The sequence below is a fragment of the Salmo salar genome, chromosome ssa04, assembly GCF_905237065.1.
Source record: "Salmo salar chromosome ssa04, Ssal_v3.1, whole genome shotgun sequence".
Taxonomy (NCBI): Eukaryota; Metazoa; Chordata; class Actinopteri; order Salmoniformes; family Salmonidae; genus Salmo; species Salmo salar.
The window spans coordinates 37,161,060-37,188,330 of NC_059445.1; the positions used below are offsets into that span (position 1 = coordinate 37,161,060).

Sequence of the window (27,271 nt, forward strand, 5' to 3'; positions counted from 1 at the left end):
GAACTTCAAATTAGTTGTAGATTTCTAACTAATTGCAAATGGACACCATCTGCTTGCTGCCCATCACATTTAGTTACAGACTTTCTGATAGAAGAAATGCTGCATATTTATCCAACCTATTGTACTGCATGTTCCAAAAGTAAATTTTGTAAAACCAGGAATAAACTAAATTGAGATTTACCTTGAAATGGAATCTGTCTCCCAATGTCACTCCTGTCCGCGTAGGCGTCTGCAACTAGAACTAGACAAATCCCATTACCACAGAGATAATCTCAGTTGCCCAGAAGTAAAATTCTATTGTGAAAGTTTGTCATTTCCTGTTTTACTTCTGGGGATTGAGTACTACAGTATGAGTCATAATACCCATAAAACCTAGAGGTCAAAAAAGGAAATGGTTCCAATAATTTTTCCACCATTCATTTTTCCCATAGGTTTTTTTTAGAAACACTTAAAATAAGAGCTGTGTTCTGTGTAGGCTTAACTTGGCGTGACATTTTGATAACCATGTTAATCTCTCTAGGACAAGGTGACTTTTATCAATTTATTCACCTGTATGTACCCCCAAAAATGAAATTATAATTAGCTGCTAAGATGTCCATCATAAATAACTACAAATGCCATGAACTGGACGAGATTGACGAATCGAGGCAGAAGTAAGAATCTCTGGATTAACTATCCAATGTGAGCTAATTGTAGTAATGAATGAATGAATTGGCTACATGTCTTTAAATGGACAATTCTGTGATCAGTCTTATGCAAGTTTTAAATTGACATAATACCTGTTAGCAAAGGTGTCAGCTAGAAATTACATGCAGGAGCTTTCAGGGATTTCTAGTCTTGCATGATGTCTACTTTGATGCTAATTAGCATTTTCTAATCTGAGAGTAAATAGAGCCGAGTATATTGATAAATCACCTTGTCCGAGAGAGATTTACATGGTTATCAAAACGTCACACCAGGGTAAGCCTACATGAGACAGACCTTAACTTAAGTATTTCTAAAATCCTCTATTGGAAGAAAAAAAAAACTATTGGAATCATTTCCCTGATTAACCGCTATTATGACACCTACTGTGGGTGCTCTATGCCGATAACGATTGCCTTTGTACGAAGGAAGGAAGCGAAGTCTTGTCCTTCGCAAGCAGAATATCTTGGCAAAACTCCCTTCCGCTAATTTCACCCATGTTTATCATGACCATAAAGCAAATTTTTGTTTGTTTTCATGAATTTTTATGATACAGACAATTCTGACTTTGTGGCTGTGGAGTCTAGTGGAAATCGCTTATCATCCGCACACGTGCTTGAAAATCACCGCACAAGTTTAAGCACCGCCAACGACCAATCCTGATTCAATAATAAACGAAAACCCCAAACCAGGAACTACTGCTTCTCGTAATCACAAAATTCTAAGTATGCCTTGACAGATTTGCCATTTCATCTGGTTGTCACTAGTTACAACAGCCAAAGTCAAAAACGGCTAGATTTTTTAAATTCATGAAAACAAAAATGTGCTTTTTGTTCTTGATTTAAGGTTAGGTTTAGGCATAAGGTTAGCAGTGTGGCATGATTAAGGTTAGGTTTAAAATCACATTTTAAGAAGACAAATTGTAGAAAAGGGGTTGGGTTTATGACTTTGTGGCAACTAGTGATCGTTTCATCTGTCCATGAGAGATTACCACACAGTCATTCACTCACTCGGGTGTAGGACACACACACAATAAATACAGTACACAAGGACAAACAGATATAGAATTTTATAGTCAACCAGAAGTAGGAAAAAATACAGAGGTGTAAAGGAAACAAGCTGACCCTGGTATAAACACAACTACTCAAGAGAACCAAGACTAGAGGATAACAGTGAAATAATGAAGACCATGGTTTACCATTAGGTTGCTGTACATGTCCTAATATTACATTAAAAACAGCTGCCATGTTTTATATATCTATATTTTTTTTCAAATACATAACTCTTTAGAACATTGTGCAAGTGTGTTGCTGGTATTCCATAACTGGTAAACAAGAGTTGGTCCAGTGCATTACATAGTGACACATTACCTCTATACACTTAACTTTCAGCTGGCCACAAACCTAACCATTGCATTACTACTTCTACTTAAGAGAAAACAGTAAACAGATTGAGAAAGGTCCATGAAAAGGAGACAGATTCAAATGGAAAAGACAGGTAATTGTAAATTCCGCCAAAGCATTACAAAACAAGAAATTCAAAAAAGTAGAATGTTTTAATTATTATTGCCAAGTTTGGGTAAACTATACATAAAGACTGAGTGCCAATTATCTGACAGTCACATCAAAGTCATATTTTGCCTATGAACTAGGACTGTGGTGGACATAGATGCACCAGTTATCAAACGTAACAGAGGTGAAGGCAAGATACCTACAGTGCCAGGGATTAGTTGGGCCTAAATTATGTTAATAAACTAGGCCGTGACTAGTGCCGGCCAAACACCTCCATTCCCACCCTCTAGTCTAAGGTCTGCCAACAGATCAAACAGCAGGGGAATAATGTATGGGTCAAATGGTCATAAAATGTTGGCTAAATCAGTAGGCCCTCAAAATGCTGCACATCTACAAGCAAAGACTCTTTTACACCAGCCATCTCTTCAACATTGGCTACTACCCGACATCCCCTACCTAACCAGAACCCACATCCGATAACAAGGTTCTATAAAGCTAAAAGGTAAAAGTTGGAGAATATCATTTGGTGACAATGACAAATCTTTATCTGTGACTTTGTTTTCTCTAGGATGTTTGTCAATTGTTTAAAATACTGTTCAAATCATGTTCTCTTAAATCAAAAGTTAGCAACCATATAAATCTATAATTCAGTGTCCCAACATTATCACAAAAATAAATTTGGTTTGAGAATTACAAAAGAAAAACTGAGCAAAGACAGACAAACCAATCATACATTTGTCATGATACACAAACAATTGATGAAAGGAAACGTGATACAATTTATTCACAATTTACAAAAAATCTCTTTTCGCTACAACACCATCAGCAATCTAATATAATTAACCAGATACATTGATTTTGATGAAAAACAAAAAAGGATGGCGGAAAATTGAAAGGGACAACAAAAGGACCAAGACGGAACCCTTTCCACCGTTTTCCTCCTGCTTGGTAAAATTCATTAAAAAAAATGTGCTTTTGCAAAACAGCAAAAGTATAATTTTAAAAAAAGCCACATGAGTAGCTGCACTAGTGATCTACAATAAGTGCTTGTCAATCCATTGAATAAAAAAAACTGAATTCAGGAGAGCACAACAAAACACACAAATTGGTCTTAAGAGAAAATATCAATAATTTAAAACAGATCATATTTTTTCATGTAGCTGATCTTACAGTGCCACTGGTTTGGAAACAAGCTGGGCCACGCCATAGCGCTGGCTCAAAACAAGCTCAGAGCAATATTTATGAATAACCTTTTATGCCCCCTTTAGTTTATTTTTTACCTTGATATTTTCCTGTACAGTATATAAGTGGACTTAACAATTGGCCTTGAAGTAGAATGCATCAAATGGCACTAGAGACAATATAATATATCACTGTGGTCTAGCAGTAGACATACGAAAACACCTCAAAAATGAAACAAAATTTAAAGAGAATTGCCTGAGTTGGAGACAGTGGCTCTAGATACAACTATTTTACACTAGACTGAGGAAGAGGGGGAGGCTTCCAAGTATGGACCTCTGCATGATCGGGTTCCTCGAAAAGACAAAACAAAAGACATGATAAAACCGATCTAAACACGTTAAGAGACAAGAGCGGCTTATAGTTTAAGCTGGAAGAAAAAAAAGCCCAGCAAAAACAGCCACTTTACCCGATTACTCTAAAATATTAACTAAGTGAGACAAGGAAATAATATGTTTTTGATAGCTAATACAAAAAAAAAAAAAGCTTCTAACAGTGTTTTCAATTTGAGAAAAATAGGAAGCTGTTCAGGTGTTCACTGATAGCACTGGCAGTGCATTAGAGAACAGAATCAGGGAGGCACGTTTTATGTTTTACTGCAAATTCCAAAGACAGATGTGAGAAAATAGCCAGAAACCTGCCTCTGAAATGCATTCAATTTAAAAAAGTGGTTAAATCGGGAAAATGTAACCTGGTCAAGTGCAACTTGCAACGGCGGAAACCTGAAAACCTCTATTGTTTCGTTTTTTTGTACAAGCTGGTCTTTTACATTTTGTTAACTTTAAACAATTAAAATGGATACAAATTTAGCCTTAATTTACAATACAATCATTTTCTCCAAATCTGACCATACTTACAGGTACAAAATAATGCAGTGTATTAGGACTTCTGCAGTTCATATACAATCAATTTTAGCCCAAGTTCCTGTATCAAACAAATAGCTATTAGTAATGGAGAGGAATAACCCTGGATTGAAGAGTGGATGTCTTTGTAATGGAAGGTTTGCTACTGGCCTAAAAGACAGCACCACAGATCTGTCTGTCGGAGCATGGTTTTTTTTTGGGGGGGGAGATGAAAACCCTGCTTTAAACCATTTGTGATTTAAAGCAAGTTGGCCCCTGGTCATTTCCATTTGGCTAAACAGCTATGGGGTCAGAGATGGGGTCTCTGGCATAAGACAACCTGTTTGGAAGCTGCCAAGTCAGACTGACCGTGACCATTTTCCCTTTCTTTGTAACATTTTAATATCTGATGCTAGATTCAAAATGGCTCTATGGCACGTGACTAAGGTAAAATTGCATTGCAATATTAAAAAGGCAGTCGCTTAATTTTGCGATGATGTTCAGATTTGTGATTAGGCCATAAAAAACAGAACCAGTCCAAGGTGTTAATGGTATGAGTCTAGATAAGTTACACGTATTATCACCCTAGCATCATACACTGAAATAGACATTTTACAGTAGTCTTTCAAAGAGGAGGTTTGAAAATGCCTTTGTGCTTTAGCTGCACAGAGCGATTGCACCACTCAGTATAAAATGGAGCCGCTGAGCTAGAGGACAGGCTTTTAGCACCTGGAGAGGTGGTCTCAGAACCAGCGAGTGCAAAAGTGCAACATTTGGCCTGCTCTCTCCAGCACCTCCAAACCTACTACACTCTTTATGGCAAGATACGGCAATGCGAGGGAATGGATTTGGAACGGCTGAGACTGACTCTGGTTAAAGCTGGTATATCGGCCTTTGGGTTTATCTAGTTGATTGGTGGCGTCTTGAGATTTTGCCGCTCGCTCTGATTGGACTGTGGTGACATGAACAATCCCTATAGGATATAAAGAGAGCCACACATACATATATGTGTGTGTGTATATACGCACACACACTCCCAGTAATTTATTGGGTAAACCAACATTTCGGCACTGTGGTACCGACAACAAAACGTTGGTTTACACAATCAATTACCCTTAATATAGTGTGAAACTATTTTTATAGCCTACAGTTTACTCGCCGTTAGTCAGCAGCTCTAACTTTGTGTGTACACCAGCTCATGCTTTTGACATGAAGAATCCCCCCGTAACAGAATCTCTCACTGGTGATAAGAGGTGGGAAAATACTCTACAGATGCATGCACTCCCTGTGGGCCTGATGGTATTGCCACACAATTCAACAATTTATCTGCAGGTTACGTAAAAACGAAACACCCAGGACTGCTACGTGGGATACGGTGTGAAAAAAATATACAACATTAAATTGTGCCCAGAAAATGTGATAAAGACGTATTGTTGAGATCGTCGTGAACTTTTGCTTCAGTTAAAATCCATGGGGGAAAAATGCTGGCCATATCCCACTCCTATTATTGTATTTTGATTGATACAGAATGTGTTTGTCGACTTTGCAGGAAAAATAGAACGAGGTTGGAGCAACAGCTCCCTCTTGTGGCTCGGAGAACTACCTGCGCCCTGGCAGGTGGATTCCGTTGACTGATGACGGGTAGGAGAGGAGCAGCTCCAGTTGTGCAAACAGGGAGAAGTGATCTGAGGGGATGTGGGGGTGGGGACAGCCGCTGATATTGTTCTCATGGAGCCAGTGAGGATCCAGAGGACCCAGAACCCCCAACACATTGAGCGTAGGCTGAGAGTAGAAGATGTAGTCAATGATGCCCTGCACAGAGAGGAAAAGCACGTTAGATGGCGATACATTCACATCCCCGGCTTGGAGAAAATTATTCACCGGTGTGACCCAAGCTTTCATAACAACCCAGTCTTTTAGAACAGCTCACAAACACCGTGGAGCACAAATTTTACACTGATGCAAAAAGAACGATATACAGAAGAGGGAAGACATGAATGTGACAGTCTCACCTTGAAGTCGAAGGTGTAGTTGGTGTAAGGCATCAGGCCGTTTTCGTAGGCACTCTTCAGCTTGAAGCTGTGGGTGATCCTGCCGTTGGACGTGCCATTCTTGCCGTTGCAGTTGAAGTTGGTCAGGCTGTCGATGTAGCGAAGCTCCTTGAAGTCCTTGTGGGTGCTGTCCACTCCGCCCGAGCTCAGGTACTCCACCACACCTGCACGCAGACACACAGATCACCAGGAATTACAGAAAAGGCACTACAGTAGAGTACACGCATTCGATTTTCAGCTGACACAGTACACACCAGAGTCGGGCAGTGAGTTGAGGTCAGCACACAGGACGAGTGGGACGGCATTTGTCTCCCCGGAGACTGAGGAGAGCTTGAGGCTGCGCGTGGCCTTCTCCACTATGTTTTTCACCTCAGACAGGAACATGACGGTCTGGACCACCTTGACGTCGGAGTACGCCGGGTCCCAGTGCATATGGGCGTTGGCCACCAGGAGGAGCTGTTTCTCCATGCCGTGCAGAGACTTCCCCACTAGACAAACACACATTGGACAACACCAGCGTTTTGACATGGAAACATTTAAGCCATATGGAATTAATGCTTTTTCGCTGGCGTATGTGTAGTGTGAGAAAGACTCACCAGACTGCTCCATCATCTCCTTGCGCACCTCTAGAAGAGCGGCCACACCAATGTTGTCCTTGGTCATGACTCTGTTGAGCATGGCCTCTGAGCCCTCAGAGTTCGCCATAGCCAGCTGGTTGAACTCCACCGTGTGTTTCTGCACCAGGCTGAACCTAGACAGCAGAGTGGAGAGGGAGAACAGACAGGTGAGTGCACTGTGCTGCCTCTGGGACAGCTTAAAAAGGCTTTCCTGCAATGGCTGAATTTAGAATCATTACACCTCCGAAACACTATACAGGGCAAATGTCATAAACATACTTGAACTCATGATCTAATCAAGACTGACAGGTGGCAGTGTGTCGAACTCACTTTTCGGTTCTGTAAAATATGGCGCAGCCGTCCACATGCTTGCGGTCACACTCGGACATGGTCCTGGCACGGGACTTGGGACTGAAAAAGCCTTCGTAACCATGGTCCTTTAGCTCCGGTAGGAAGTAGTTGTAGTACTGCTCTGTTTCCACTTCCTGTTCAGCAAAAACCAGGACAATTCAGGTTAATCTTAAAGGTGCATTATTCAAAGTATATGACCTGTAACTATGGAGATGACATCGCAACCGCAACACGGCCGCCGTGCTCTCTGACGTAAGACAACGCCTTAAATGCTAGACTGATTGTACCACGCACGTGTCCTATAATTCATTGTAACTTTCAGTATCAAATCGCATCAGCATCTGTCTGCCCACCTGTAGGCTAATGATGTCAGCGTTGCAATTCATGATCTCCTGCATGATGGACTTCTTCCTGTACTCCCAGTTAAGGGCCCAGGAGGGGCAGTAGCCGTAGAGCTGGCGCGTGGCATACTTATCACACAGCACGTTGTAGCACATCACAGAAAACAAGGCTAGAACAGGACAGAGGGACACAGACATGAGATTATGCTACAGTCTCTCATTAGGGCTCTGAATATGATCAATAACACACACAATGTTCTTTGTGTTGATGTGTGTGACTTTGAATAGGTATTGCAAGTGATTTGTAACGGTGGATGAGTTAGTTACCTGCTGTTCGTGCCCGGTCAGGCTCGGCCATGACAATCCATGATCTGGGTGGGGGTTGCTCGGAGTTGACTGCGACAGAGAGGGGGAAAATTAGTAATCCTTACACTGCTCCCCAAAATACCATTATGAGTGACTCAAAGGAGTGCAAATACAACTTCATAGTGACCACTTGAATATGATCATCAAGATCAAGTGCAGACCCAAGTCATTCCATTCAACAAATTTCAAAGAAAATAATAACTTAATAATAACTACCTCACTCAATTCAAAACAACAATATGCTTTCCCTGTATTTCAACTTACCTCGTTTGGTCCCTGCCAGATTGTCCAGAAGGTAGTTGAGCAGTTTCCTCGTGCCATCATGCTCCTGGTAGAGGTTCAATATTTCTTGTGCAAGTGGGTTTCCTGCAGGAGGAGGATACAATGGAAAGAAATGAGATAATTACACAGGTTCAATGACACAGAATGAAAACAATGACATCTATCATTCTATGACCTCTACTCTAGAAATCACTTGGATGTGCAACCGAATCAGCATAAACAGATTATTATAAAAACTGAAAATGCAGGGTCAATGGAATCTGCATGCAAGTTTTCAAGACTCCATGAACAGAAAGACCAGCTTCAAATAATCAACTTCGATGCCACAAACCACCAAAACGTAATGACTATCAGGGAAAGCTTACCTTTTAACCCCAGTGTTTGTAACTTAAACAGTTTTCCAAGCTCAAAAGGTAGAACCCGCAACTGGTTATTGTTTAAAAGAAGTTCCCTGTGGAAGAGGTAAGACAGACATGTTTTAGATGGCTAGAGACAGTAGAGAGCAATAGGTCAAGATTCAGAAGACAACATTCAAGTAGTCACACAAGTGACCGCTTTCTCCACTTCATCCAAACTGCTGCGTGCATCAACTTGCGTCTGCGTAGTCAGGCGCTAAAATAGAACTTGGTTTTTAGGAACATATACCCACGTGGGTGATTGAAAGATGAACTGAGGTCCACACTCCAGTCGGTAGTGATAACACACCTTAAAGTTGGTTGCCAACCGCCATATAAAGTCCACAGAAGACTGAAGGAGGAGCGATTACTAGAAACTAACTAGGTTCCCCCTTTTATCTGTGGATTAATTGTCGGAGTAGAGAACACAGAATTTTGTGTGACTCAAAATTCTACAATAATACAGAAAAAAATGGACCTTGTGCATTTCAGGTAAAATAACAATCCAATGTTTATTTCACAGGACAAATTAGTTACCAACAGCAAGCTAGCTAGCTAAATGTGTTTCGACCTGTCCCCAAATTAATATAGTTGGTTCAGAGTTGGTTTTGATATTTTAACCTGCGTGTCCTGATCGCGTCTGGTGTGGATGGACAAAATCAACATGCGCGCGATGGTGCACGCACCCGGTCTCGTCAGCATGTCAATCAATAAGTATCTGTTCAGGCCATTTCCATGTCTACTCAGCCAGTTAATGAGCAATTTGTCATGGAGGGACAGGTGCAGGAGAGGGCATACACAAGAACGATACAAACAAAAACATACATTTCCATGAAACAGTAACTAGCTATTACCAATTTCAATCACAGTGGGGGAACAGAGGTCTAATACCACGCATGGGAGGCTGAAATGTCTCTTCATCCATCTACTTTATAGAATGTGCTCTCAGCCCAAATCCCCTAGGGACGCTGAAATGGCATTGTTGATTAGATGAACAACACACTTAACATTTCCAATTATAGCGTAAATAGCTCAAAACAATAGGGTTCGAAGCATGAACTGTGAAAGGGTTTAAATTAAATAGAAACCTGGTTAAATTACTACGCTATTGAAGAACAGCAAACTCCTGTCTTTAACAGGCCCAATCATCAGCTTTTAGTGCAAATAATTTCTCACGTGGTTGACAAAGCAATGTCGGTTCTCCAAACTAGCAGAGTAAACAACACTTAGCCTACAATGGACACAATTCAACTTGCACTATGACTGACCTGAGAGACACCATGTTGCCAAACTCGGCGGGCAGGCTCCTGATCTTGTTGGATGAGAGGTCCAGGTACACCAGGTTTTGAAGTTTGGCAATATCGGGTGGGATACGAGAGAGGGAGTTATCGCCGATGTGAAGAGCAGTGAGGTGAGTCAACGTCCATAATGAGGTGCTCAGACTCCTCACTTTACCTGCCGAAACAAGTGGGGAAACCAGGGGACAAGAGAGTGAATCAGTGAAAACAGGAGTACAGAAATACCATTACTCAATTTAAATGGAAATAAAGAATATACCCATTAGGCCAACATGTGGAAGCCATCCCCCCCACCAGCACTCACCACTAATTTCGAGCTCAGCCCAGTATGACTTCTTCCCATTGGCTGCCTCCTCAGTGGACATTATTGTGTACATCCGCCTTGGGTCTGGCGGATCATATTTTTCCTTGGGCATCCCTATAATACTGAAAACCAGATTGCACGGTCAATTTGAAACAAAATGTTGAACCAGAAACATTGCATGGTCGAATTGAAACCATACCCTCTTAGATATATCCTACAGATTGACTGACAGACAATTAGTCTAACACAGGTATTCCCAAACTGGGGAGCGCAATGCCGTCGGGGGTACGCCAAATAAAAATGTGATTCACTTAAAAAAAAATATATATATATATAATCTTCACATTTTCAAACAGTCCATTTATATTTTCCAACGGGGCTATACATTTGGGTGAGGTTTTTTTCTCGCCTGAGAAGCCTCGTTTCACTGTCAAAAATAAAAACAAACCATCTAGTGTTCAGTGAAATAACAACTCAATGTCAAATACAGGTAGCCTAGTCAAATATTTAACATCCAATCACATTAACCGTTACGCTCTCGCGGGAATTCCACTAATGGTCCTTATGTAGCCAAACGTAGCTGCTGCTCATTCCGTTTGCTCGAAAATTGATAAATGCTTAAAAAATGTAAGGCCCGCGTCCATAGAGACACATACCAGCTCTACTGGTAGTATTACTACTACCAGCAGTACTAAACCTGCACCTGTCGACAACACAAGTTGTTCTGCTTCCACGAGCATATCCAATGCTAGCATCAGTAATTCTACATTTGTTGTTAGCCCAGCTAGCATGGACACGGACAGTTGTGAATTTGACGCAGCCGAAGAGCTACAGCCCCCTTGCCCTGGAAAGCACAGGACAACAGACAGGGACGTTGGACCATCGAAGAGGCCCAAATATGATAACTACATTGGTTTGGGGTTCACTTATATTGGGAGTAGTGCCTTTCCTCAGCCACAGTGTGTTATGTGCAAAAGTACTATCTCACAACTCGATGAAACCCTTCACTCCTGCGCAGACATTTAGAAACAAAACATGCCAACTTGAAAAATATGCCACAGGAGTTTGAGAGAGAATTAAGATGACTTGAGTAGTAAGACATGTATAAAAGCAACAGATACCATTAATAAGAAGGGGCTAGAAGTGTCTTATATGGTGAGCTACCGAGTGGCTAGGAGAGGCAAGCCCCATACTATTGTGGAGTACTTAATTATTGCTGCTGCTGTGGATATGGCTGGGACAATAGGCCAAAAAGACTATACAGACAATGTCTTCATCAAACAACACTGTTTCATGACGCATCAGTGACATGGCAGGAGATGTTTTGAAACAATTACTGCTTTGCATACAAGCCAGTGAATTCTATGCGTTACAGCCGGATGAGTCAACAGACGTGGCGGGCCTGGCACAGCTCCTGATATATGTCCGTTACGTTTATGGGGGGTCAATTAAGGAGGACATCCTCTTCTGCAAACCACTGGAAAACAGGACAAGAGGAGAGGGTATTTTTTAAGTACTGGACAGCTTTGTGACATCAAATGGACTTTGGTGGTCAAGATGTGTTGGTATGTGTACTGATGGCACAAAAGCCATGACAGGGAGACATAGTGGAGTGGTAACGTGCGTGCAAGCAGTTGCTCCCGACGCCACTAGGTACACTGCAGCATCCACCGTGAGGCTCTTGCTGCCAAGGGAATGCCTGACAGCTTGAAAGACGTTTTGGACACTAACAAAGTTATCCATTTTCAGTGTAAAGCAAGGCCCCTGAACTCTCGTGTATTTTCTGCACTATGCAGTGATATGGGCAGACAAGCTTAAAGTTCTCGTTACTGACCATAATTTTCACTTGGCTGACTGCCTGCATGATGACGAGTTTCTCACACGACTGGCCTATCTGGGTGATGTTATTTATTGCCTGAATGATCTGATTCAAGGGACTCTCCGCAACTATATTCAATGTGCGGGAAAAATTGAGGCTACGATTATGAAGTTGGAGCTCTTCCCTGTCTGCATTCTGTAAAAATATAACTTCAATCAGAAGCCACTGCCAGATTTCTGGATAGGGCTGCACTCAGAGTATCCTGCCTTGGCAAATCGCACTGTTATGACATTGATGCCTTTTGCATCCATGTACCTATGTGCGAGTGGATTCTCGGCTCTCACTAGCATGAAAACTAAATACAGCACAGACTATGTGTGGGAAATGATTTAAAACTGAGACTCTCTCCAATACAACCCAACATTGCAGAGTTATGTGCATCCTTCCAAGCACACCCTTCTCATTAACCTGTGGTGAGTTATTCACAATTTTCAATGAATAAATAAGGTTTATGTGTAAGATGGCTAAATAAAGAGCAAAATGATTATTATTTGTGCTTTGGTCATATATAAGAGCTCTTTGTCACTTCCCACGAGCAAGGTTGTGAGAAAACTCACACTTTCTTATGTTTAATAAATGTATTGTATAGTGTGTGTGAGGCAGGCTTACAATGATGGCAAAAACAACATTTCAGAGTGCGCTGACCCTGGTGCTAGAGGGGGTACACAGCTGGAGGCTGAATGTTTGAAGGGGTACGGGACTATAACAAATTTTGGGAACCACTGGTCTAACACATTTCCTATGTACAAACCAGTAAAAAATAAAAATCCATGTTTAGCCTAAAGTTATTACAATTCGCTACTCATTACATGAAGATACCCTTTCACACTCTGAGTCTCCAAACATGTGAAAAAGTGGACTAGTGTGGTTTCAGAAACTAAATTTAACCTCTAGTAAAAACCACTCTGTAGACAGCTGCTATACATTTAGCGCTACAGATGACTCAGACAAATTCTCACCCTATGGCAATTGGAAGACCCCCTAAAACAAGATGTTGAATGAACATTTAGGAGGCCGTAGAAAAACACTTAGCAATTTTGTTCACAATGTAATTGTTTTGCACATTTGCCACAATCAGATTAACACAGGGACATGAACAGATTGACACAGGCAGGGACATGAAAGCTGTACTAACACAGCAAGCTCTACATGTGCTAAATTAGGAGCGACCACAAAAACACAACAAAAGCAGCCTTGATAAGTAGCGCTACCGAGTAATGACAAAAATAGGATATTCCTGAAAATCGCTGTACCTTTCTCAAACAACTTGTCCTCGTGTTGATACTGTGGTTAGCACGTTCAAACATTTGTTTCAATAAATCATTGAAGTCACAAACTAACTGATCTTGCTAGCTAGCTACAAACAAGCTGTAGCTAGCTAGCATAAATCCATTTTCAGCAGTGGTTATTGGTTTGAACAATTACCCGATATCTGTAACGTTAGCTAGCTAACTGCACTAACGTTAGTTGGTAGTGGTAAGCTAACTAAGTACGTGCATTGTATACCTAACATTAACCACATACCATCCAAACGAAAATTGTGATAACTAAAACGAACGTTAGCAAATATGATAGCCAACTAGCCCTCTTTGGCTATTCCATTCTACTTGATTTTCATACTGGGTACAGACAGTAACGTTCAAATTAGTCTAACCTCGTTAATTTATCTAACTAACGTCCGGTAACGTTAACTATGATCTAACGTTAGCTAAATTAGTTTATTTTAAGATATTCGACATTTAACTTACTAAACCACACAGAACACAAGCAGAAAAATTGATTGCTAGATGACAATGTATCTAGCTAAAGCGTCAATCCCCGTACACATCCACGTAAGTACAGCGACTTCGAGCTAGCTAGTTAACGTTAGTTGACTTCACAGTCTAGTTAGCGCAACATAAATCAATAATTAACAACGAGGAAACGTGCCCTCGTGAATTTTGCTCATTTGCTTGATAACTAAAACGCTAGTTGAGCTTAGATAGCTAGTTTGACAGCTAGCGCGCTAGGTACCCATTGTTAGCTAGCTAGCTCGGTTAGCTAGCTAACTCGGTTAATTTAACTGACTGGTGGGGTGTCTATGCTAGCTAATACATCTCACAAAACACACGACGTTGTTTTCGTACGCTTAAACAAATGTGTATCTTTAAATGAGAATTGTATGGTTTACCTGTGTGAGCATACCAGTCAGCTATGGCGAGTGCGTGTTTCCTTTGTTTCTAATTCACTTCGTGTCAGCTGTTACCCACTGAAAGAAAACAAGAATCATGGCGTCCGTTAGATTTGTGGTCTGTGATAACAACGCTCGTCGTAATTGCATCCGAACAGTTTACGCTGGTAGTGGTACATACAAAACGGTTGTCGTTCCCATCAAAATGGGTTGTGAACATGAATCAAATGGTTTCATTCAACTCGTGGACATCCGATACAGTGTAACAGTTTACAGGTTCTGAGTCTTCAAATGAAGTTTTCAAAATTCGTAAAGCCTAATACATAACTTCATTTGTAGTACGTTTCAATCCCCCTTGCATAAAAATTGCGTCAAAACCCCAAAGTAATGCAAAATAAATGTAGCTAGGCTACTGTATACCAAATCTGTGCAATAGCAAATGTAAAGTCCTATTCTCACGATAATTGCAATATTTTCTGGCCCCAGTGGGGAGCAGCAGAGAACCGCAGATGGTAAAACTGGCAGCGCTGTGCAATATCCATCAAGCAAAAACATAAATTGTGTAAAAAAAATTATATTCTGCATTTTTAATTGCAACCTAATGATGTTACTTACAAGGTCTGTCAATTTCCAAGCCCATATGCCCAGACACCTTTTACATAAAATCTGATCTCATTCCTAATCTCAAGGGTAGTAGGTAGTATGTGATACATAATTTTGTTTTACCTCTGGTATTTTGGTAAGGTACAACGATGCCCGTGTGGGAGTATTGAGCCTACTACTGGACAACATACACACATATATATGTGTGTATGTTGTCCAGTAGTATATATATATATATCGTTTTAAATTACAGCAGAGCCAATCCACACCCTTCCAGAAAACAATTAAAGTTAGATTGTGGATAATGATATCTGCAATAATAAGCATAAATCCTTTAAAATCAGTTGCCTGTCAGATACAGTAAGATCAAGATACAAGCTTGTGTAATAGCATGGTAGAAGAGCTATACAGGAAGATATTCTGGTCAGTGGACACGAGATATGTTTTGGCTTCTGGGTTAGGGTCAATTCCATTTAAATTATAGGCACTTCATGAGTAAACCAAATTCCAATTTTCTCCTAATTGAAAAGCATAGAAGAAAAACATGAATTTGAATTTCAGTATACTTTCTGAATTGATTGAAATGGAATGGACCCCAACCCTGTTTGGCTTGTGTGTGTTCATACAGAAAACAGCGAGAGTGATGTTCATTGTCAGGGGAATGGGATAGAAGAACCAACTATAGAGGCACTGAACTTCTTTTAACTTGTCACCTTAGGGTTTTGCTCTCACTTTTTATACTTCACATTTCATAATGAACCCATAAAGCAGTTCAGGTGGAAAGTTTGTTTTATTTCATTAGTTTTATTCCAATGCCATAGCATGCCTACGGTGTTAAAATGTGATGCGCCCATCAGAGAGTACTGCCAACTACATAGTCACTATCAGTCTACACTTGCAAAAAAATTCCATTCTTTAATGCTTACCTTGTGTCTTTGTTTGACCTGTGTAACTGCATTCTTTTCTTGCAATTCAACTTGCTCTAGAAAGATTGACATGGTTATCAAAACATCACGCCAGGGTAAGACTACACGAAACAAAGCCCTTATTTTAATGTCCCCTATGGGAAAAATGAATGGTGGAAAAACAATTGGAACCATTAACTTGCTTGACTGCTAGGTTTTATGTATATTATGTCTCATTCTGTGGTACTCTATTATAAAGGACTAGTTTTCCAAAATGGCAGCCAATCAGCTCCGTCGGTTCTAATAGGACAGGATTCACATGGCCATATCTACATACATAATTAGTACATGAAGCCCTATGATGGATTCAAATGTTTGAGGTTTTGTGGAGAACACAATAAAAGGACCCAAGTATGCCAGCTATACAGTGCATTCGGAAAGTATTCAGACTCCTTGACTTTTTCCTCATTTTGTTATGTTACAGCCTTATTCTAAAATTGATAAAATATTTTTTTTCCCCTCATCAATCTACACACAATACCCCATAATGACAAAGCGAAAAAAGGTTTTTAGAAATGTTAGAAAAAAACAGAAATACCCTATTTATATAACTATTCACACTCTTTGCTATGAGACTTGAAATTGAGCTCAGGTGAATCCTGTTTCCATTGATCATACTTGATATGTTTCTAAAACTTTATTGGCGTCCACCTGTGGTAAATTCAATTGATTGGACATGATTTGGAAAGTCACACACCTTTCTATATAAGGTCCCACAGTTGACAGTGCATGTCAGAGCAGAAGCCAAGCCATGACGTCTAAAAGAATTGTCCGTAGAGCTCTGAGACAGGATTGTGTCGAGGTAAAGGGGAATGATACCCCCAAAATAAATTTGGCATTGAAGGTCGCCAAGAACACACTGGCCTCCATCATTCTTAAATGGAAGAAGTTTGGAACTAAGAGCTGGCCGCCCAGCCAAACTGAGCAATCAGGGGAGAAGGGCCTTGGTCAGGGAGGTGACACAGAACCTGATGGTCACTCTGGCAGAGCTCCAGAGTTCCTCTGTGAAGATGGTAGAACATTCCGGAAGGACAACCATCTCTCCAGCACTCCACCAATCAGGCCTTTATGGTAGAGTGGCATGACGGAAGCCACTCCGCAGTAAAAGGCACATGACAGCCCGCTTGGAGTTTTCCACGTTCCCCATCCAACTTGACAGAGGTTGAGTGAATCTGCAGAGAAGAATGGGAGAAACTCCCCAAATACATGTGTGCCAAGCTTGTAGCGTCATACCCAAGAAGACTTGAAGCTGTCATCACTGCCAAAGGTGCTTCAACAAAGTACTAAGTAACATATACTTACGTAAATTTAATATTTAAGTTTTCTATTTTAATGCATTTGCAAAAAATTCCAAAAACCAATTTTTGCTTTGTCCTTATGGGGTATTGTGTGTAGATTGATAAGGAAAATAAAGGATTTAATCAATTTTAGAATAAGGCTGTAATGTAACAAAATGTGTAAAAACTCAAGGGGTCTGAATAGTTTCCGAATGCACTGGATGTATCCTTTAAAATGTATTCAGAAATGCGGTGAAAAGGATTACTGATTCCTGAATATATTTTCATCCTCATTTTCAACCGTTTAACACTATAAACTGTCATACGGGTGTTCCATAAAGTCTACTGATTGCAATGTGACTGGAAACCTTTCCTGTACTTACTTAAAATGTTGATTATGGAACCATGGACATGAAGCCGTTCCAATAGAACGCTACATTTTTTAATGGGATGTATCGGTCAGATACATAAGCTACCATTACTTAAAATTGCAAACACTGTTTTGGGACATTTTACAGTGCATTCAGAAAGTATTCATACCCCTAGGCTTATTCCACATTTTGTTGTCTTACACCCTGAATTCAAAATGGAATAAATTGATTTATACCCCATAATGACCCATAACGACAATGTGAAAACATGTTTTTAGGAACGTTTGCTAATTTCTTGAAAATGAAATACAGATATCTGATTTACATAAGTATTCACTCCCCTGATTACTTTGTAGAAGCACCTTTGGCAGCTATTACAGTTTTTCTGGGTAAGTCTCTAAGAGCTTTGCATACCTGGATTGTGCAACATTTGCTAATTATTATTTTCAAAATTCTTCAAAATGTGTCAAATTGTTTGTTGATCATTGCTAGACAGGTCTTGCAATAGATTTTCAAGCAGATTGAAGTCAAAACTGTAACTCGGCCACTCTGCAACATTCACTGTCTTCGTGGTAGGCCTTGTATTTTAGGTTATTGTCCTACTGAAAGGTGAATTAATCTCAGAGGGTTTGATGGAAAGCAGACTGAACCAGGTTTTCCTCTAGGATTTTGTCTGTGCTTAGCTCTATTACGTTTCTTTGTTCTGGGATTGATTTGCATTTTTCGAACCAAGGTACGTTCATCTCTAGGAGACAGAACGCGTTTCCTTTCTGAGCGGTATGACGACTGCATGGTCCCATGGTGTTTATACTTGTGCACTACTGTTTGTACAGATGAACGTGGTATCATCAGGCATTTGGAAATTGCTCCCAAGGATGAACCAGACTACAATTTTTTTTCTGAGGTCTTGACTGATTTCTTTAGATTTTCCCATGATGTCAAGCAAAGAAGCACTGAGTTTGAAGTTAGGCCTTGAAATACATCCACAGGTACACCTCCAATTGACTTAAGTTATGTCAATTAGCCTATCAGAAGCTTCTAAAACCATTACATCATTTTCTGGAATTTTCCAAGCTGTTTAAAGGCACAGTCATCTTAGTGTATGTAAACTTCTTACCCACTGGAATTGTGATACAGTTAATTATAAGTGAAATAATCTGTCTGTTATCAATTGTTGGAAAAATTACTTGTGTCATGCACAAAGTAGATGTCCTAACCGACTTGCCAAAACAAGAGTTTGTTAACAAGAAATGTATGGAGTCGTTGAAAAACAAGTTTTAATAACTCCAACCTAAGTGTATGTAAACTTCAGACTTCAACTGTAATTCCACTTTGACATTATGGGGTATTGTGTGTGGGCCAGTGACATATCTAAATGTAGTTCATTTTAAATTCAGGCTGTAACACCACAAAATGTGGAAATAGTCAAGTGGTGGGAATACTTTCTGAAGGCACTGTATATCATTCTAATCCACAGATGACACACAATATTTTGAGATCATTAGGAGTGTGCTGAAATGTTATCTCCTGAATCAAGGCATCAAAATATTAACAAAAATCAATAATTCTTCTGACAGCATTGTGGGCACATTTTGGTCATATTTTCAAAAGAATAACATACATGATCATATTAACCACACCCCTCGAACATTGTACGCCATCATTAGGCTTAATATAACACTTATTAATTAAGTTATGTTCAATTGGAAATGACAAAATAGTAATTTGAGGGTACCTTTAGACCACTATTCTGCATACATTTTAAAGCATACATATATGTGGAATACTTGAACCATTTTATTGTGTTTTCCACACTGCCTCAAGGATGGAGCTGTTTGGCGCCCATTTTTGAAAAGTGGTGCCCTAAATTATTTAATAAGTTAAATCTGCAATGTCACTTTAGCTAGACATCTTTATTTAGACCTTTACTTGCTTTTTTGTAAAGGTTGAATGGTCTCATCACAAAGGCATTTGGTTCAAATGGGTTACATATCTCACAGCTGGACATAATGCATTCCTATTGGGTTTTACCTAGAGTGATGTGTACAGGGAGTCACATCCTGATCTGTTCCACCTGTCTTGTGCTTGTCTCCACCAGGTGTCTCCCATTTGTCCCCATTATGTCCTGTGTATTTATACCTGTGTTTCCTGTTTGTCTATTGCCAGTTCGTCTTGTCCCGTCAAGTCCTACCAGCGTGTTCCCATGTGCTAGTTTTTGGTTTCCCTAGTCTTCACATTTCTGACCGTTCTGCCTGTCCTGATCTTGCCGTCCTTTTTGATTGCCTGCCATCCTGTACCTGCCTGACTCTGATTTGGATTATGACTCTTTGCCTGCATTGACTTAACTTTTGCCTGCCCCTTGTACTGTAATAAACTCTGAGACTCGTACTATTCGCCTCCTGTGTCTACATCTGGGTCTTAGCCTGAGCTGTGATACAGGGCAGATTTCTGGTCACATTTCTTAAAATTAACACCGTATGTAATATTCTATGTCATTGTAATCAGCTGACTTCAGGGAACACTTAAATAACCTATTTAGACTGTTTACATGTAAAATATTCAAACTTGGAATGATAACAACTATTTTGGGGTGCTTTTCCATCCCCAAAAATATAAGGATACTTAAGTGGCATATTTTGGATGTTTTATTTTTTCTCCAGACCCCTTCAAGCATTTTTAAGCCATCATTGGGTTTTATGTACCAATTAGTTATGGACATGTGACACCTGGACATGTGACACCAATATGGCCCCATGGAGCTGGTTGGCGGCCATCTGTTGGACAAAATCAGCGATGACGCCACAGGACAATGAGACAGATATTTCACTGGATGTGTAAATGTGAAGCAGCCCAGTGGCTGGCAGTGGGAGAAGATGGAGCCAGATGGATTTTAACCAACATTCTGCTAATTTTCTCAGCATTGATACATTTGATCTCCATAAACTTTTCTGTTTCCAAAAATAGGATCTGTAACAGAGTGCACAACATTTGGTAGACTTAACTTACCTAATTGTTTATAGAGATGACATTGTTTAGGATGAGTGCCCTAGATTTATTTATTTCACCTTTATTTAACCAGGTAGGCTAGTTGAGAACAAGTTCTCATTTGCAACTGCGACCTGGCCAAGATAAAGCATAGCAATTCAACACATACAACAACACAGAGAATGGAATAAACAAAACATACAGTCAATAATACAGTAGAACAAAAGAAAACAAAAAGTCTATATACAGTGAGAGCAAATGAGGTAAGTTAAGGCAATAAATAGGCCATGGTGGCGAAGTAATTACAATATAGCAATTCAACACTCGAATGGTAGATGTGTAGAAGATGAATGTGCAAGTAGAGATACTGGGGTGCAAAGGAGCAAGATAAATAAATAAATACAGTATAGGGATGAGGTAGGTAGATAGATGGGCTGTTTACAGATGGGCTATGTACAGGTGCAGTGTCATAGTCCGTGTATGTAGGTGGCAGGGAAGTCAGGCGCAGGAGAAAACAGAGTGGTTAAAAATGGAGTATTTATTTCCAAAACCAACGTAGAAAAATAATCCGGGTAAAACAATAACCCGTCGCACACCGATACAGAAACAACACGTACATAACAAACAAACAATCACCGACAGAGAAATGAGGTGAAGCAGAGGGTTAAATACACAACATATAATTACTGGGATATGAAACAGGTGTGTAAAGAGACCAGACAAAACCAACGGAAAATGAAAAACTGATCAATGGTGGCTAGAAGGCCGGTGACGTCGATCGCCGAACACCACCCAAACAAGGAGGGGCATCAACTTCGGTAAAAGTCGTGACATGCAGTGATCTGTGAGCTGCTCTGACAGCTGGTGCTTAAAGCTAGTGAGGGAGATATGAGTCTCCAGCTTCAGAGATTTTTGCAGTTTGTTCTAGTCATTGGCAGCAGAGAACTGGAAGGAAAGACAACCAAAGGAGGAATTGGCTTTGGGGGTGACCAGTGAGATATACCTGCTGGAGCGCGTGCTACGAGTGGGTGCTGCTATGGTGACCAGTGAGCTGAAATAAGGCGGGGCTTTACCTAGCAGAGACTTGTAGATAACCTGTAGCCAGTGGGTTTGGCGACGAGAATGAAGCGAGGGCCAACCAACGAGAGCGTACAGGTCGCAATGGTGGGTAGTGTATGGGGCTTTGGTGACAAAACGGATGGCACTGTGATAGACTGCATCCAGTTTGTTGAATAGAGTGTTGGAGGCTATTTTGTAGATGACATCACCAAAGTCAAGGATCGGTAGGATGGTCAGTTTTACGAGGCTATGTTTGGCAGCATGAGTGAGGGATGCTTTGTTGCGATATAGGAAGCCGATTCTTGATTTAATTTTGGATTGGAGATGCTAAATGTGAGTCTGGAAGGAGAGTTTACAGTCTAACCAGACACCTAGGTATTTGTAGTTGTCCACGTATTCTAAGTCAGAGCCGTCCAGAGTGGTGATGCTGGATGGGCGAGAAGGTGCGGGCAGTGATCGATTGAATAGCATGCATTTAGTTTTACTTGCATTTAAGAGCAGTTGGAGGCCACGGAAGGAGAGTTGTATGGCATTGAAACTCGTCTGGAGGTTAGTTAACACAGTGTCCAAAAGGGGCCAGAAGTATAGAGAATGGTGTCATCTGCATAGAGGTGGATCAGAGAATCACCAGCAGCAATAGCAACATCATTGATGTATATAGAGAAGAGAGTCGGCCTGAGAATTGAACCCTGTGGCACACCCATAGAGACTGCCAGAGGTCCGGACAACAGGCCCTCCGATTTGACACACTGAACTCTATCAGAGAAGTAGTTTATAAACCAGGCGAGGCAATCATTTGAGAAACCAAGGCTGTCGAGTCTGCCAATAAGAATGTGGTGATTGACAGAGTCGAAAGCCTTGGCCAGGTCAATGAATAAGGCTGCACAGTAATGTCTCTTATCGATGGCGGTTATGATGTCGTTTAGGATCTTGAGCGTGGCTGAGGTGCACCCATGACCAGTTCTGAAACCAGATTGTATAGCGGAGAAGGTACGGTGGGATTCAAAATGGTCGGTAATCTGTTTGTTAACTTGGCTTTCGAAGACCTTAGAAAGACAGGGTAGGATAGATATAGGTCTGTAGCAGTTTGGGTCTAGAGTGTCACCCCCTTTGAAGAGGTGAATGACCGCGGCAGCTTTCCAATCTTTGGGAATCTCAGACGATACGAAAGAGAGGTTGAACAGGCTAGTAATAGGGGTTGCAACAATTTCGGCAGATCAATTTAGAAAGAGAGGGTCCAGATTGTCTAGCCTGGCTGATTTGTATGGGTCCAGATTTTGCAGCTCTTTCAGAACATCAGCTATCTGGATTTGGGTGAAGGAGAAATGGTGGGGGCTTTGGCGGGTTGCTGTGGAGGGTGCCGGACAGTTGACCGCGGTAGGGGTAGCCAGGTGGAAAGCATGGCCAACCGTAGAGAAATGCTTACTGAAATTCTGTGTTTCCTAGCCTCAGAGCAGTGGGCAGCTGGGAGGAGGTGTTCTTATTCTCCATGGACTTTACAGTGTCCCAGAACTTTTTGGAGTTAGCACTACAGGATGCAAATTTCTGTTTGAAAAAGCTAGCCTTAGCTTTTCTAACTGCCTGTGGATATTTGTTCCTAACTTCCCTGAAAAGTTGCATATCACGGGGGCTATTCGATGCTAATGCAGAACGCCACAGGATGTTTTTGTGCTGGTCAAGTGCAGACAGGTCTGGAGTGAACCAAGGACTATATCTATTCCTAGTTCTACATTTTTGAGTGGGGCATGCTTATTTAAGATGGTGAGGAAGGCACTTTTAAAGAATAGCCAGGCATCATCTACTGACGAGATGAGGTCAATGTCATTCCAGGATACCCCGGCCAGGTCGATTAGAAAGGCTTTAGGGAGCGTTTGACAGTGATGAGGGGTGGTCGTTTGGTCACAGACCCATTACAGATGCAGGCAATGAGGCAGTGATTGCTGAGATCTTGATTGAAAACAGCAGAGGTGTATTTGGGGCGCGAGTTAGTTAGGATGACATCTATGAGGGTGCCCATGTTTACGGATTTGGGGATTTACCTGGTAGGTTCATAGATCATTTGTGTGAGATTGAGTGCATCAAGCTTAGATTGTAGGATGCCTGGGGTGTTAAGCATGTCCCAGTTTAGGTCACCTAGTAGCACGAGCTCAGAAGATAGATGGGGGCAATCAATTCACATATGGTATCGAGGGCACAGCTGGGGGCAGAGGGAGGTCTATAGCAAGCGGCAACAGTGAGAGACTTGTTTCTGGAAAAGTGCATTTTTAGAAGTAGAAGCTCGAATTGTAGTGGGCATTTTTATCTAATGAGCGTCATGCATCTTAAGTAAGGCACACATGGTCTTCATCCTCTTCTTGGCGGTAGCTAGATAGCTAGCTTGTCCCAAGTAGATATCTCGCTGGCTAGCTAATTCACAACTCACAAAAAAAGAGAAAACATACTTGGCTTAAATAGCTAGAAATCGATGTCTTTACAAGTTTTGCGACTACTAGTACTCCTTCTGTGAAATATATATTTTTTCATGATAAGAAACATATGTCATCAATAAATAAATACATTTTATTGTAAAATGTTCTCTGTGATTTTGTTTAGGGGGAGGGGAAGCAAAAAACGAATCATTACACAAAGTTTATTTCCCACTTGATTATGAAGTTGTTGAGCTGGAATCCCATGTGATTGTTGTCAAATATACTGATAACTAATGCAATTATTATGATAATGCAAAGTTGAGGCTATGTGCAGCAATCGGCTGCAATGCTGTCCAGAGGAAGGGAGGAAAATCATTTTCCCAGTTTCCAACAGATGTTGAAAGGTATGTAATAAATAATGAGAAGATGCATTTGGAGTAATTATTGCATGGTGAGGCACACGTCGTTGGCTGTGTAATCAGTAGTGTGCTGTATCTATGACTGCCCATCGAATCAATCACCAAAGCAATGATCACTGACAGATAAAACATGCTAGCTACCAGTAATGAAACAAAACTACAGCTAGTTTTAACACAACTAGCATGAAGCAGCATGGCTAGCTAACGGTAGTTTTCCATTGTGGCCAGCTATATTTCATCCAAGGCCATCCCAGGGTATGCTGCACAATCAATAGAAGCCATTATTTGTGACACTGGGTCATTGCAAAGTAATTTATCAAGCTTCATACAACGGGTGGGTCTAATCCTGAATGCTGATTAGTTAAAACTGCATTGAGCCAGTGTCTATTCCACAAGTTACCACCAGCTAAACCTATGAAGTTAAAATGCCTATTTACTCTGTTCCATCTGACTGCACAATCCACTGTCTCATCAGCCCAGCCAGGCACTTTATAAACTTGATCTCCACTATAAAAAGCATCAAGACATTATCTCACATTTCTTTTAGACTAACATTTGGTTTTCAACAGCAGAGATTTGTATAAAACTTTCTGTCAGTCTCTCCGACATTTGCAACATTGTTTCAATATTTAAATTCAATCTCCTGCTGTCCCATAGGGATGAACGTGTTGGGAGTCGAGACGAGACAGCCAGTCGAAATCATGAATCAGCTGGTATCATTTTTATGGATATATAGAAAAAAATTCAATTGAAAAAAGGTATAACAAAACGAAGTGCAGCTTTTAACAGTCTTTCCAGCTTCAGTTTGAAGTGATTGTGTTACTGTAGCTGTGTTGTTGGCTAGCTCCTCTGAACAACAGTGTCCTGACGAGTGAGCACATTTTCTATGCCAGGCTAAATCGCGTCTCATTAGCTCATTGTTATGGATGTATCCAAATAAATGTCACCTGAAAACAGCTTAAACAAATGCAAATGCAGCTACTTTACTGTTATTCTGGCTTCACTTTTTGACATGACTGTAAGTTAGCCATAGTTGGCTAACTAGCAAGCAAGGGATAAGAACATTGCCTGCCAGTATGGCAATGGAACATTTAGACTGAACGACTGGGTCGCGTCTCTGGCAACCGAAATGATAGAATGAACGACCAGCCGGCTTGGGTAGCAACCCTAGATTTGTGTCGGGACTATATCTTGTGGAAGGATGAAATAGTATGAATAAATGAATCAAAATAATGTTTTTATGAAAATATGTCAATCATTATTTGAATATGTTGATAACCCGTTGTATAAAAGTGATAATGCCTTCGCAGACAATGTTTGGAGGAGATATTGACACTGTTTGCCGGCACTTTACTTCGTCTCTATGGCCTAACACTGTGCCAATATATCCTCCAAACACCGGCTTCTCAGGCATTATCCCTTAAGTAGAACACCATAAAGTACCTCAAGTTATGATAGATGTCTGTAAAATATTGTATAGGCAACAACGTATGTTCTGTTGCCCTATGATCAGATTAAGTCTGAATACCATAAAATATAGTCTACTATAATTATATGCATCTTCAGAAAATAGACAAAACTCAAAAGTTTGTAGATTTATTAAATGCCTGTTACCATTGTGAAAAATACAGAACATATCGAAACTATGAAAGTAGAGCATTTGATCACAACCTGGAAGAACACATTGTGGATGCATCCCCTCAATAAGAAAATGGTCCAAAAAAGAAAGACATACACCATGTGTAGAATTAGAGAATTGCTTCACAAGATCAATCAGGTTTAAAGAGGGCAGCAACTGAAAATGCGTCATAGGATAAAGTGTAGATCTTTATTCTAATGTATAATAGGACAGGTTAAAGTGTGGGTCGTTATTCTATAATATGTTCTCCGTTATTGGAGGTATTGCTAATCAGGCAATGGTTGTTATGGTGGTGTTGAAGAGGAATGTGTCCGTTTTGATTGAAGTGAAGGAGTGCGACAGACTCCAGAGGTCTGCAGACTGGGGGTCCCCCAAGTGGCGCAGTGGTCTAAGGCACTGCATCACAGTGCTAGCTGTGCCACTAGAGATTCTGGGCGCACAATTGGCCCAGCGTCGTCCGGGTTAGGGGAGGGTTTGGCCATCAGAGATCTCCTTGTCCCATTGCGCACTAGTGACTCCTGTGGCGGGCCGGGCGCAGTGCACGGTGACACGGTCACCAGGTGCACAGTGTTTCCTCTGACACATTGGTGCGGCTGGCTTCCGGGTTGAGTGGGCGTTGTGTCAAGAAGCAGTGCGGCTTGGTTGGGTTCTGTTTCGGAGGACGCATGCTCTCGACCTTTGCCTCTCCCGAGTCCGTATGGGAGTTGCAGCGATGACACAAGACTGTAACTACCAATTGGATACCACTAAATTGGGGAGAAAAAGGGGAGTAAAAGTAACTTCTTTTAAAAAAAGAAATCTGCTGACTACAGGGATGGAGTCCATATACACTAATAACTGTAGCAGGACACAAGCGGTAAGTATGTAAGGTCCTCATTTGGGTACTGGTCACAGGAGTAGCAAAAAAGGCTGCCTTTCTTATGACTTCTGAAGTCTACGTCACACTCCTCTTACACATACAGAGAGAAAAACAACATGGCTGCTGTTTTAAATGAACTGTAGAGCACTATTAAAAACAAATCAGGGTGAATAACAGGGATAGAGGACATAATAGTTTATGGTTACCAACAAACTATACTACCACAGATGTTATAACAACCATGACACTGCTAAATGAACTATAAATTTTTTTCTGACGGAGATTCTCAAGTGCTGTACAGAAACCCAGCCTCGCACCTGAGGGGGGACCCACCTTTCTGGCTGTGCAGGGTGGAT

The 27,271-nt window shown here is 40.9% G+C and overlaps 1 protein-coding gene across 3 annotated transcripts; it reads right to left on the reverse strand.

Annotated features, from left to right (window-relative positions):
- Positions 1–1,738: 1,738 nt before the first annotated feature.
- Positions 1,739–14,803, reverse strand: LOC106602922 (CCR4-NOT transcription complex subunit 6). Of its 3 annotated transcripts, none has more exons than XM_014195931.2 (13): positions 14,512–14,803; positions 14,331–14,408; positions 10,282–10,403; positions 9,948–10,134; positions 8,650–8,735; positions 8,267–8,368; positions 7,964–8,032; positions 7,649–7,806; positions 7,275–7,429; positions 6,924–7,078; positions 6,582–6,815; positions 6,289–6,491; positions 1,739–6,088 (listed from the first exon to the last, which is right to left on the reverse strand). In XM_014195931.2, the coding sequence occupies exons 3-13, from the start codon at positions 10,391–10,393 to the stop codon at positions 5,876–5,878; spliced, it is 1,674 nt and encodes a 557-aa protein (XP_014051406.1). In that variant the 5' UTR covers positions 10,394–10,403; positions 14,331–14,408; positions 14,512–14,803; the 3' UTR covers positions 1,739–5,875. The 3 variants fall into 3 exon arrangements, with proteins under 3 accessions (XP_014051406.1, XP_014051408.1, XP_045572834.1); XM_014195933.2 differs by adding an exon at positions 11,631–11,758 and having other exon boundaries at positions 14,331–14,788; XM_045716878.1 differs by lacking the exons at positions 14,331–14,408; positions 14,512–14,803 and adding an exon at positions 13,414–14,021.
- Between the last annotated feature and the right edge of the window lie 12,468 nt (positions 14,804–27,271).